The 12,371-nt window shown below is 32.9% G+C and overlaps 1 protein-coding gene across 7 annotated transcripts in view; it reads right to left on the bottom strand.

The window, feature by feature from the left end:
• The window catches only part of ABCB7 (ATP binding cassette subfamily B member 7), a 131,716-nt gene that overhangs the window by 73,988 nt on the left and 45,357 nt on the right, over window positions 1–12,371 (bottom strand). For 6 of the 7 annotated variants that reach the window (XM_089904354.1, XM_089904351.1, XM_089904355.1 and 3 more), the window contains 2 exons: window positions 10,057–10,134; window positions 7,958–8,044 (listed from right to left, as the gene is read on the bottom strand). In XM_089904354.1, the coding sequence (XP_089760480.1) occupies window positions 7,958–8,044; window positions 10,057–10,134 (165 nt within the window). The remainder of the gene's footprint in view (window positions 1–7,957; window positions 8,045–10,056; window positions 10,135–12,371) is intronic. The other variant, XM_089904352.1, reaches the window with a different exon arrangement.

The following is a 12,371-nucleotide window of genomic DNA, read 5'->3' as shown; positions in this document are numbered from 1 at the left end:
GCCCATGCTCTGTAACAAGAGAAGCCACAGCAATAAGCCCACGCATCACAACGAAGAGTAGCCCCCGCTCACTGCAACTAGAGAAAAGCCCGCGTGCAGCAACGAAGACCCAGTGCAGCCAAAAATAAATAAATAAATGTATTTTAAAAATTGAAGTATCTAATCAATTTCTGTAAAAGGTATTAAAAAATAAGAAGAAAGTTAATGCTCATTGTTGGTGAAGGTATATGGAAATAGGTACTCTAATACACTGCTAATGGGAGAGTGCACTGAAATAATCTTTCTGGAAAGCAATGTGATATCTGCCATAAGCTTTTAAAATAATTCTGCCCTTTGCGTTGAGAATTCCACTTCTGGGAACTTAATGCTTTAAAAAAATATATGAATATTCTCCAAGTTGAATCAATTTTACTTCCTAAAAATCTCTTGAATTTGTCTACTTCTTTCTGTTTCCACCACAAACGTAATCCAAGCTATCATCTTTCTCACATAAACCACTGCAACAATCTCCTAACTGATCTCCTTGCATCCGCTCTGCTCCTGGTCCGATTAGTTCAGCCTGCAATCAGATATTACTCAGTTTAAAATCCTTCAATGCATATAATATACATAAAATAGATAACTAATAAGAACCTGTTGTATAAAAAAATTAAATAAAATTCAAAAATAAAGCATTGCTAAATATATATATATATATATATATATATATATATATATATATATACACACACACACACACGGCCCTAAATATAAAAGGATGCTCAACTTTACTCATACAAATAAAAAGTGCAAATTAAAACAACTCTGATATATTTTTTATCTGATCAGATTAGCAAAGATAATACTTTGTTTTGGTGAAATTTTTAAGAGATGGGCACTCCTAAATATTTGTTTTTATATTCAAAGATCATCTCTGGAAAGATACCAAAGAAATTGGTAATAATGTTTGCCTCTGGGAGGGGGAACAGGGTAGGGGGAAGATTTTTTTAAAATTCTGTATCCTTTTGTTCCTTTTGAATTTTGAACCATGTGAATGTGTTACCTTTTAAAAAAATTAATAAAATTTTAATTAATAAAAAATATAAATTGAAGTAAACAAACAAACAGAAAAACCCTTCAGTGGCATCCTATCACTCCTAGGATAAAGATCAAAGTCCATACCATGGCTTATGAGGCTCTGCTTGCCCTGGCCTCTAGCTTCCTCTCTAGTCATGTCTTATACTACTGCTTTCAGTGTTCACGCCTTTCTTTCAGCTCCTCAAACAGACTATAATCCCTCCTGCCACAAGGCCTTTGCACAATACCTTTCACTTTGTCTGGAATAATCTCTCTCTCTGAAACACCAACCTGCCCTCAACTTCTTCCAATTAGTTAACTGCCAGCTCAAGCAGCACTTCCTCAATGAGGTCTTCCCTAACCCCAGTCAGGATCCTTGGCTATATTCTCTCACAGAACAGTATTCCTTTTCTTTCAGAGAATCCATTTCAGTTATAAACTACATATTCAACAATGTGATTATCTGATTAACAACTGCTCTCCTGCTAGAATTTAAATTCCACATGAGTAGTAACTTTGTGTTTTGTGCTCACTGTTGTAACCCAATATTAAACACAATGGCTGACACACAGTAAAGGTACTCAACGAATAACGAATATTTATTGAATAAAGGGATGAAAAATTTAGCCATAAGGATGTTCATTCCCATGCTGTTTTAATAAGGGAAAAATTGGGTTTAGGCTAAATGATCAACAGTGGAGAATCATGTAAACAAGTTACAGTGAATGCATACAGCAAAATATAGCCACTCAGAAATATATGCAGTGACACAGAAACATGTTAAGTGAAAAAAGCAGAGTACAAAACATTTTTTGTGGAAAAAAATGTTGTGTGTATGAGTTTACACATGCATACAAATGGATCTGGAAAGCAATACCCCCAAAGTGTTAACATCAGTAGCTGTGAATAGATGGAATCATTGATGATTTTTTATATTCTTTTTGCTTTCTTGTTTTCTGTAGTTCACATATAATAAGAAGAAAATTTAATTCATTTTGGGGGGAAAGTTAGACAATTTCAAGTAGATTTGCACAGCAAAGAATGGGGGGAAACTGTCAACATATAAGAAATCCAGGACAACACATTATATTATACAGGGTAGCTTTATATTATAGTTATTTCATCCAAGACTCAGCAAACTATTTTCTAGTCTCTTTTATTCAGTTTATTGAGTAAACAGTAACAGAAATAAAACTGTTCATATTGTACTGAAAACAGGACTACCTTCTTGAGCTGCTTTAAATACACTGGATTGCAAAAACATGAAATGCTGAAAGTATAGCTCTTAATGCTTTCTTTTATACACACATACACTCACACATATGAGCTCTCATAACTGGTAGGGTATTTTTAAAAAGGGAATAAAGCTGTAATTTTAAAATTCACTTTTCCAATTGAACTAATACTAAACAAATATAATTTGATGTGTTATAACACAAACTGCGACATTTCAACTACTTCCCCATTTCACAAGTTTCGTCTGTCTTATTTTTCTTGAGGGAATAATAGCAAAAAGGCCCTGTTTCCACATATCTTTAGAAACACTCTCTCTTGTCAAAAACCTTCTACAACACACCCCAAAATTTCTTCAATAAGGACACAGAGAAGTTATGGCTAAGAGCAAAAAAATTATTCTAGTTGGCTTAAGAGCGCATAAAATGTCACCACCTCATTTAACAAAATGGGTTCTAAAGTTGTGTAATCGTGCATTATGAGTCCATTAGGCTGTAAAGTACATGTCTTTCAGTTATAGTTTGGATAAACTACAAAGTTTGAAAAATAACGTCTTTTTTAAAGATCAGGCCAAATCAAGAGGCATTTCAGAGGCTGAGGCACATTTTTAAAGTATTTTAAACCAACTTATTCTTGCTGCACAAGAGTAAAATAAAATTGAAGGCCTCAATACAGATCCTGAAAGATAATATACCCCCTTTCAAAATCACCACAGTTAATTCATACTGGACACCCAATGGTAATCCTGAAAGACAAAAGACTTATCTAAAGCTGAAAAGAGACCAGTCGCAGCTTAAGGCTGAATCAGATATCATCTTCACATCAACTCATCTTTCCATTTCAGGCTGAGCAATACAAATAGCATATACACCATTTTAAAATCACATTCTTAAAGAAAAGGTGAGAAACGTAGGAAATGATCAAGGAGGATGACAAGAAATTGAATTATTTGAAAACACACTATGTAAGGAGTAATTATATTATAGTATAGGGGGAAAAAAACCCAATGATTTAAGAAAAGAAAGTTCTTTCTCAAGGGTCAAAATCCCTGAAGTAATCAACGGTTGATATTATAGTAGTTTTTCTTTAAGCCTTGCTTACACATAAACAGAAAATATGAAATTTTATGAAATTCTTTAACTTTTATAATTTTCACAGTACATAAAATTTAGAAGTTGTTTTAAAAACATAACTGTGATTACTACATCATGATAATAAAAGTTCTCTAAAATGAACACTATAGAAATATTAAAAAGCCTGTAAAAGTAGGAGTCAATCTACTTTCCTCCTCTGCTATCATATACAATGTGGCCTTCTTGCTGTAGCTAGATAGCCTCAAGTTCAAAACATGAAACTGATATTTTAAGCCCCATTACACTGTAAAACTACTACTACGTTAGTATGAGGAATAAAAGTTTTTAGAAAGGTCTCAACTATATACTGGAATTAGCTAGCCATAATAAAGGAAAGCAATTAGATTCATAATAAAAACACAAGAGTAACAAAAGAAGGAATTCAAATTGGCTCACTAAGATCTTTGAATGATAACAAAATTGTACTGAATTTTTTTCCCCCTAGAAATGAGTTTGGAAGAAAAGGTTTGGAGACATCAGAGAGCTATCAAAGAAGAGATGAAAGTAAGTGAAAACAAGCTGGACAAAAAGAAAACAGCAGGTACCAGAGAAGAAACTTGCTTGATACTAGAAACAATGCTCAATAAATATTTATTCAATTAATGAATTAACTATTCTTAAGCACATGAGGACAAGTTCCAGGAGGAACACCTAAATGCTCGATTTATTAAGTCATCACAACTTTTCATGGATTTTTAAATATTTATTTATTTGGTATTAATATATAGCTTAATAAGCTTTATGAGGCTGGGCAGGTAAGAAAAAATAATGAAAGGAATATCTACTTGTACACAGGGAGCTGAAACAGCACAGTAGGCCAAAAACAAACATGAAAGTAACACTGGAAGTACCTGACCCAATAGTGTATAACTGGAAAGCCACAAACTGTACTGCTTATATGCAGCACTGCTCAATTTAACAGCATGACCTGAGGGAAAGATGCAGTTGCTCATAGTCATAAGTACTCTAAGTGAATACCTATAGCTAATAACCATGTGGACAGGGCACAAAAAGGACAAGTAAAAAATTAAAACACACCTGGAGCAGCTCACCTGGTAGAATTCTCAGATATTACAGATAACTGTATATTGATAAACTGAATACATTTTGCTTCTCAAGTCAGTGATTTCATATTTCTCACCAGAAAAGGCTGTTTAGCACTGAAGCAAGAACAATTTTTTCTACCAAAAGTCCACTCATTTCAAGGGAGTGGAGCCCACTGGGCTTCGATAGGAAAATGAAAGAGTAAGAAAAAAAACAGATTTTTGATAAAGGTAGCAGAATCACCTTTTCTGGCAAGGTGAATTTATATAAGAATTCTGGTTTTAGAGACATTCTAAATTTCACTAGCAAGAAATGTTCTAACTCACAGAATCAAGGGATTGGTTTAGAAGGAAACTACTTGGGGGCAAAACTTATGGAGAGGAAGAAAATAAATATACCAAAAAATTTTGGATGCTATTTGTTTTGTATAAATGTGGGCTATAGGCTGAATGTTTTCTCTCTAAAGAACTAATTTAGCAGAGACTTTGGAAATGCCCACAATTTCAAGGATATGCAAGCCATCCAAAGAACTGTCTCTTCAATCCAAGCTAAAGATAACTAACTGCAATTAAAGGAATAATTTTAACCACTACTTCAATACTGTTAGGGATAACAGTGGCTTGATAAAAGCTAGGTCAAAAGATAAGAAATCTGAGTAGATATCTAATGGAAAAATCTAGAAAGTAAGAGAAAAACTTTTCCCACATTATTGGGTATATAAGCATATGAGTTTATGGGTGGGAGAGGAAAGATATATTAATTGTCAGGAAAAGCTTTGCAATTATTGTTGCTTTCTCTATACCTCGAAGTTTGTTTTCTAAGCTCTGTTGGTCTGAAACTGCAATGAAGAGCTTATCTGGCAGCGAAAAGGCCCTAGGAAAAAAATGGCTTATTCTATATATGAGATGGATTTGAACCCAACAGTCAATTTAATAATTTATAATTTAAAAAACTACCAAGTTGACTGATATTTGCATTGGCCACTAAGTGAATTCTCTATCTCAAAGGGAAGTCAATTTGAGAAATCAAATAAAGATCATAAGGCTGCTTGATGATGGATGTAATCAGAGCTGAAAAATGGCCTCTCCATGTCACACAGGTATTCTTGTCCACTGGTCTGTGTGTCCACTCATTTTAACAAGCCTGGAGGCTTATTATTCCATTTTCTCTCCAATCCTCCATTTTTTAATACGCTAAGTTGCTGTTTCACTTCTTTGATTATATCAATATTTATATCAAAGCCTCTGATTGCTCTAGTAAATGCTAACCTCTCTTTCAATACTACTAGCTTCTGGCAATATATCTAATCAATAAGGATATGTTTCTAACATTAAAAAAAGAACATGTCAAGCAAAGTCCAGGAAGCAGTCCTTATATTAAGCTCTGCATTATTCGTGTTTTTATTATGAGCACAGGATAACAGATGCTTCTCCCAAAGAGGCACATAATAAAGTTTAAATGCAGGAGCAAAGTTCCAAAATCCTTTAAAAATCTGAAGATTCTATTATAAAACAAGTAAGACTTTAATTCATCTATTTTAACAACAGGAGCTTCCAAATATTGAAACCGCCACTCTTTTTTCACAACCCCTTTACTATAGCCACATTGGATAAACAAATGATTTAAATACCTTCTGAGTAGCATTATTAATGCTTAAGAACATACAAGTAGAAATGCATAGAAAGTGAAGTGGTAAAAGTTTCAGTTGGTTATAAGGTAAAATCTATAACTTGTCAGTGATAAAACTTCTACATGGTAGTTTAGATATTCTGCCATCTAAACTGTTAAGTTTCTCAACAGCAGGGACTGTGTCTTGCTCATTACTGTATCTCCATTTACTTAACATAGAGTTACGCACAACGCAGGTATTCAATAATACATACTTTTAAAATGAATGGACAACAGCAGAGTATAGGACTTAACAATCTCACATTACAGTAACAGCAGCTAATATTTACTGCCTACTGTGTGACAGGCACTATTCAAGAGCTTTGCATGGTGTGAGGAGTTAACTCATTCAAATCCCCTTTGCTATGATTATCAGCCCCATTTTAAAGATGAAGAAACTGATACATACAGAGATTAAGTATCTTGCTCATGGTCATTCCAGTAGGAAATGATGGAGCCAAGATTCAAATCTAGGCAGTCTGGCTCCAGAGCTCAGGCTTTTAACTTCAACTCCATATTGCCTCTTTTCTGGTGTAGCCTTCATGCTCTATTATCCTATGATTCTTTTTAGCTAATGAGGCTAAAGTAACACAAAGATGGCAGGGAACAAACGATAAAGAAGAGATCAAATATAAAGATTTACAATGATTTTTGCTTTGTTTTTATTTTACTGGAGAATAAAGAATCTAACTTGAAGTTTATATTGCTTGAGTCTAAGACTGCTTTTCCTGTATTAGTCAACATATTTTTGGTCTATTTAGAGCATTACTTATAAACTATCCTTAAGAGGCCTTCGTGACAATCTTGAAAGCTGACAAATATCATGCTAACGATATATTATGCCATATCCATATATCCATAATATATGGATAAACAAATTTCAGTATTTGTATTAATTTTTAAAAATTCTATTTTATAATACTTTGTTGTTTCTAAAGACAACCAGGACAAATGTTAATATGTAAAAATGGGATAGAAACATGAATGTGATGTGTTTTGAGTTCTGTGAAAGAAGCTACATGGGGGATTAAAGAAACAGGGAGAAAAGCACTGGAAAGGTTTTCTTACCAATCACCTCGCACCAATAAAATAAAATTTATTTATCTCTCTACAATTTAGAGAGCACTTTTACATAAAATTTGTTCACTTGCCAATAAACCTGAAAATATCATTTCTACTTAGAGATACCATGCATATACTGGTTGGGTGAAGTTAGAGGAAGATAATAAAGGCAAGCTTAGAGAAAGAGGACCAGATGGAGAATTGTATAACAGTATTCCAATGACAGTTTCACTCACTTAGAAAAAGTGTAGTGCAATTAAATCTTTTGATTTCAGTGGCCCTACTGTTTAGCTTGTCTGTATAATGATAATGATAAAGAATATGGATAATTAAATAAATGGATCAGGTAAATGGAGGATTTACCATGAAGCTAGGGGACATTCTAGAATCTTTTTAAACCAAGAGTATAGAAGGGAAAACATTAACCTTAACACATACACATTACTTGTAAGAGCTAAATGTAATTTATCTATATATAATGCTAGATTATATAACAAATAACCACAACCAATGCTATTTAAAATAAAGAACTAAAATATTTAGGTTGGTAACTAACTTTTCTTCTTTTTTAGTCAATCACGATATTTTTTGTCTTAAGCTTGTGAAAATCTCATCTATATAACCATGGTCAATTCATATGGTTTTGTATTAGAAAACCTGCAGTTACATGAGTCAATCAAAATATTCTGTAATATAACAATCTTTAATATATCTATCTTCCAATCAGCTATAAGAATTTCCAGGTACTTGTTGTCTCTTACCCCTTCTTTCGGGTCTGTGTGGAGTCCTCCTCCTGCGTGACCATGCCAACATGTCCTCTTTTCTATCAGTGGCCATACCTGAAGAACCTAGTTGAAGATGATACCAAGCCATCCATTAGCTATTCAAGAATTTCAGATCTTTAAAAATCTGATCTAATGTATGTCCCCCCCCAACAAATTCAGAGGCACACCTTTGAGCCTAGCATAGCTAAGTAAAACACCTTCATAATAAACTTACAGATACATTTATACAAAGAATATTGAGATATAACAAATTACTCATACAGAAGTTACTTTCTCTAAATAGTTTTTGAAATTAATGTTTAAAAGATTTAACTTGTAATATACTTCTATTTGACTTATACCAGCTTTCTTACCGTCATTTGCTACTAAGGTACTGTGTAGCCCGTAACTCTATCATTGGCAAGTATATAATACAGTTAATTAATTCTATCCCACCTGCTTTCCATGTGTATAACATTTTTGCTTTACAATTTAATATAGTTGATCTTACATAACTGATTCTTTTTCTTATTATTCTGGCTTACAAATATATATATTTAGAAACAAAGTACAATTTACTTCTTCACAGTCTATCTTATGCTAGAGTAATCTGCATACATGTTTTGTCTTTACTACTATATGGTAAATTCTTAAGATTAGGGACAGTCTCTTTTATCCTTGTATCTCCCATGGCCCATACCACAGTGTCTTGTACATGGGCTTGTTGAATTAGCTTATAAAACAAAGCTATCTATAAATTTCCCAACTAGTCTTGAAAATATTCAAATATCTTGCCTATTATAATTTTTTAAAGGCCCTAGATTACTGCTCAGGTTAGAAAAATATAAAAAGTAAATCATTTGAGAAAATATAATAGTTGAAAAGATAGCAAAGATTAGGCTTAAAATTTAGGCTTACTAATTTTAAAGTGTTTCCTCAAAAAATTACTTAACTACATGGATATAATAATGCTTCTTCAGTAGCCATAATAATCCATAATTAATGAACAAGGGCATAGTTTTTTACAAACACAAACGTGTATCAATACTGAATCCTAAGTGTTATCAGCTCTGGACCAAGCTATGAAAATGGAATTACAGAAAGCAAAAGTGCCTTCTTGTTCTCACCAGTTGAGACCCAAAAACATAACTGCCATAAATGGGTTACTGATTTTTGGATCAACAATCTTAAAGCATGTTGAAAGGGAAAACATCGAAAGGTAATATTTAGTGTGACAATGTCACTTTGTGACTTTTTTTCCCTCTAAAAGACTGAGCAATGTTACATCAAGGGGTCTAGTAAATAACACACAAGATAATGAGGTCTTCAAAACAGCAAAAGATTAAAATATAAATATACAGTGGTGTTATAAACAATGAGAAGATGGAACACCTTAACTTAAAATTTTAAATAATGGAAAATCTAATTCATTTCTACAGCTTCTGCGTAAATTAGAACAATGCTTTGTACCTTAATGGCAAATAATTGTTAATCAAAAAGAAAAAATAAAGGAAGTACTCAGGACTTAGACTGTCTTCTAATTTTCTAGTCTTTCTATCTTGGAGATTTATTTGTCTCATTTTAAAGCACTGAGAATTTTTAAAGGCGTCTTTCACTTACATTAGCAATGAAAAATAACCCTCATCAACATGTAAACTCATATAACTTTACCCCACAGGCTCTAATAAGCTTACAGTCCCTTGATATTCTGATATTTGAACATCTTCTAAGGTAAAGAAACTTTAATCACTTGAAAAATGTACAGCACTCCATATATCACATACAAATTACCAGGATAAATTTAAGCGTAAACAAGCTGCCATTACATTTATAAAAGCTTTCTAAAAACATTACTCTAGTTGGCATTGATCTCAAGAGATTCAGACAGATTTCTTCAGGAGTAGAAAAATATCAAGATTTCTTTCTCCATTTCCAGTAGCAAAAACATATCTTCTTATTCATCTTGCCAGTACTTAGAAAAAAAACAAAAAGGGAAATTATTTGGAAAATATAAAATATGTAGTATAAACTGGAAAATGCTCCAAGGGCTTACACCTTTTTCCTAGCTATATGTAGAAGTGTCTGCTTCATCTTACCCTTGTAGCGTCTAATAACTGTCTTGAATTGCCTTTTCCTAGTCTCTGCCATGTGGTATGTCTTAATGACTCTGAGATCTGCAGAAGAGAAGAAAAAAGAGGGAAGAAGTTTCAGAGTGGACAGTTAATGTTCATAGATTTATTGTCCATAAACATACATAAAAGTAAAACCATAGCCAATATTAGAAAGATGGTTATGTTTCTAATACATACCTAAAAAGGTAAAAATTAAATGTGTGGTCCAGATATAAAGTAAATTATATTACCCATTAAAAGTGTCAAATTGTACTTTCTTTCTGCCCTCTTTCTCTCTAGGTTTCTCTCTGTTTTTGAAGGCCTCCTATGAAGTTTTTAACCCCACTGCTTTCTTAAATGGCTTCTATGCACTTTTCAAACACTCCTCTCTTTACTGTATTTTATTATGTTCTACCTTGTGTGTGCTCCCTCTTTAGTCTTAATGTGAATGCTAAATTTAGACACTGGTCACAAGATCACTTTTGCCAAGGTTTATAACCAGGTGATGGATTCTTGGGCCAATTTTTTGTCTTGGTAATATTCCAGAAGTGGATTTGAAAGAAAGCAGAATAAAAAATAGACATCTGTAGAATGGACACACATCCTTCTAAAATGCACCATCAATTTAGTGAAGAAAAATTTGCTTCTTAGGTCAAGAATCTCTCAAAAGGCAGGTAATACTTAGGTTTTTGCTAAGCTATACATGAGTTGTACAAATGGATTAATGTCATTATATAAAAGTCAATGTTGTATACTGCAAAAGAGCAAAAATTAAATCAACCAAAAAACAACCTCCATACACACAAAAAAGCTAACCAAATTACTGAGAAAATTAACTCAGTTGTTTTCTAGAATGTAATGAATGGTAGCGGTTTCTGTTTACGTATACTTGTAAATACATAAGGCATTCCTCAATTATAAAAATTTCAAAAATACTAATAGCTATTTGCACACTGTCTTGCCAAACCCAACCTCCTACAACATGCCATGTACCCTCAAACCTCTATAAGCATTCTACTGTCAATGATACCTTTCTGGTGCTTAACTCAATTGTTTCCCTCACTGCCTTTCACCCTATTCAGACCTCATACAAGCTTTACTCCCTCATTTTCCTATTTTTCATAAGCCCCCAGTTCAAGTAACTATATTTCAAGCAAGATCTCGCATATGTCTGCACATGCATATGCAATTTAATCTTCTTTGCCTTTCAAAATTTACCCAGTTATCTCACAATGACTATCCACCTGCTTTATTCTCTCTCGAAACGTTGCCTATATATGGCCAATAGGTAAAAGATAAATGTTGGTGACACACTTAAATTAACAGCAAAAACATACTTTCTAAAATGATATTGGTCAAAATAAAGGTAATTTATCAAAAAATCTAAGCCCTTGAAAGTACCCATAAAACCCCTTCAAAATTTCTAGCTATCTCTTTATCCTTCTCTAATCAAACCATGTTTCCCTTATGCATCAGGATTCAAGGTAAATAATTTTTAAATGTTCACATTCAAACTGAACTTCTATTACTAAGATAGCATTGTAAAATTATGAACTATATCAAGCATATAAAAAGTTCAGGAAACAATATAATGAACACAATATGTATTCGCTACCCCACCTAAGAAATAACAGATAAAAAGAAAGCCCCTGACATGCTCCTCTACAATGCCATCTCCTTCCTGTTCCCCAGAGAAAATCAACATTGATTATTTAAAACATCTTTCATTGCAAAAGCAAAAACAAAAACAACAGTCACATAATGTGTTAATTCCTTTTGAGGGCTAGTCCCACCACTAATTAAAATATTGTTTCTATGGAAAAAAAATGTTCTGACTTCTAAACAACAGACTTACAAACACTTCTGAAACACCATATATTTGTAAGTTAGGGATTAACTCTACTTTTTAAAACTCTGAAGGAAGGGGTTTATAGCAAAAACAACAACAACAACAACAAAAACTTAAATGGAGGAGGGCAACAATGGAAAACAAGATGATTAATTCTTTGAAACTTGATTTGAAAATTAGAGGGTTGGCCTAGATGCTCTCTAAGGTCCCTTTCAACTCTAAAATTCTGTGATTTTTATGGAATGAAATGAAAATGCTGCAGTTATTAATTGGATTTTAAAAATCTTAATTGAGAAGCTTGTGTTTATTTCTTCAATAAATCTAGCCTCTGAATTTATTTATAACACCATCCCTCCAAAGACGCACACAGAAATAAAACATATATTACTGAAAATAACAGACATGACTACTGTTCAGATACCATACAAATGCAGTATTCTGAAAATGACAA

Source organism: Delphinapterus leucas, chromosome X, assembly GCF_059928025.1.
Source record: "Delphinapterus leucas isolate spDelLeu-1000000601 "Yukka" chromosome X, BTC_Dleu_Yukka2, whole genome shotgun sequence".
Classification (NCBI taxonomy): domain Eukaryota; kingdom Metazoa; phylum Chordata; class Mammalia; order Artiodactyla; family Monodontidae; genus Delphinapterus; species Delphinapterus leucas.
The sequence above is the reverse complement of the archived record's forward strand: the minus strand, read 5'-3'. Positions and strand labels throughout refer to the sequence as shown.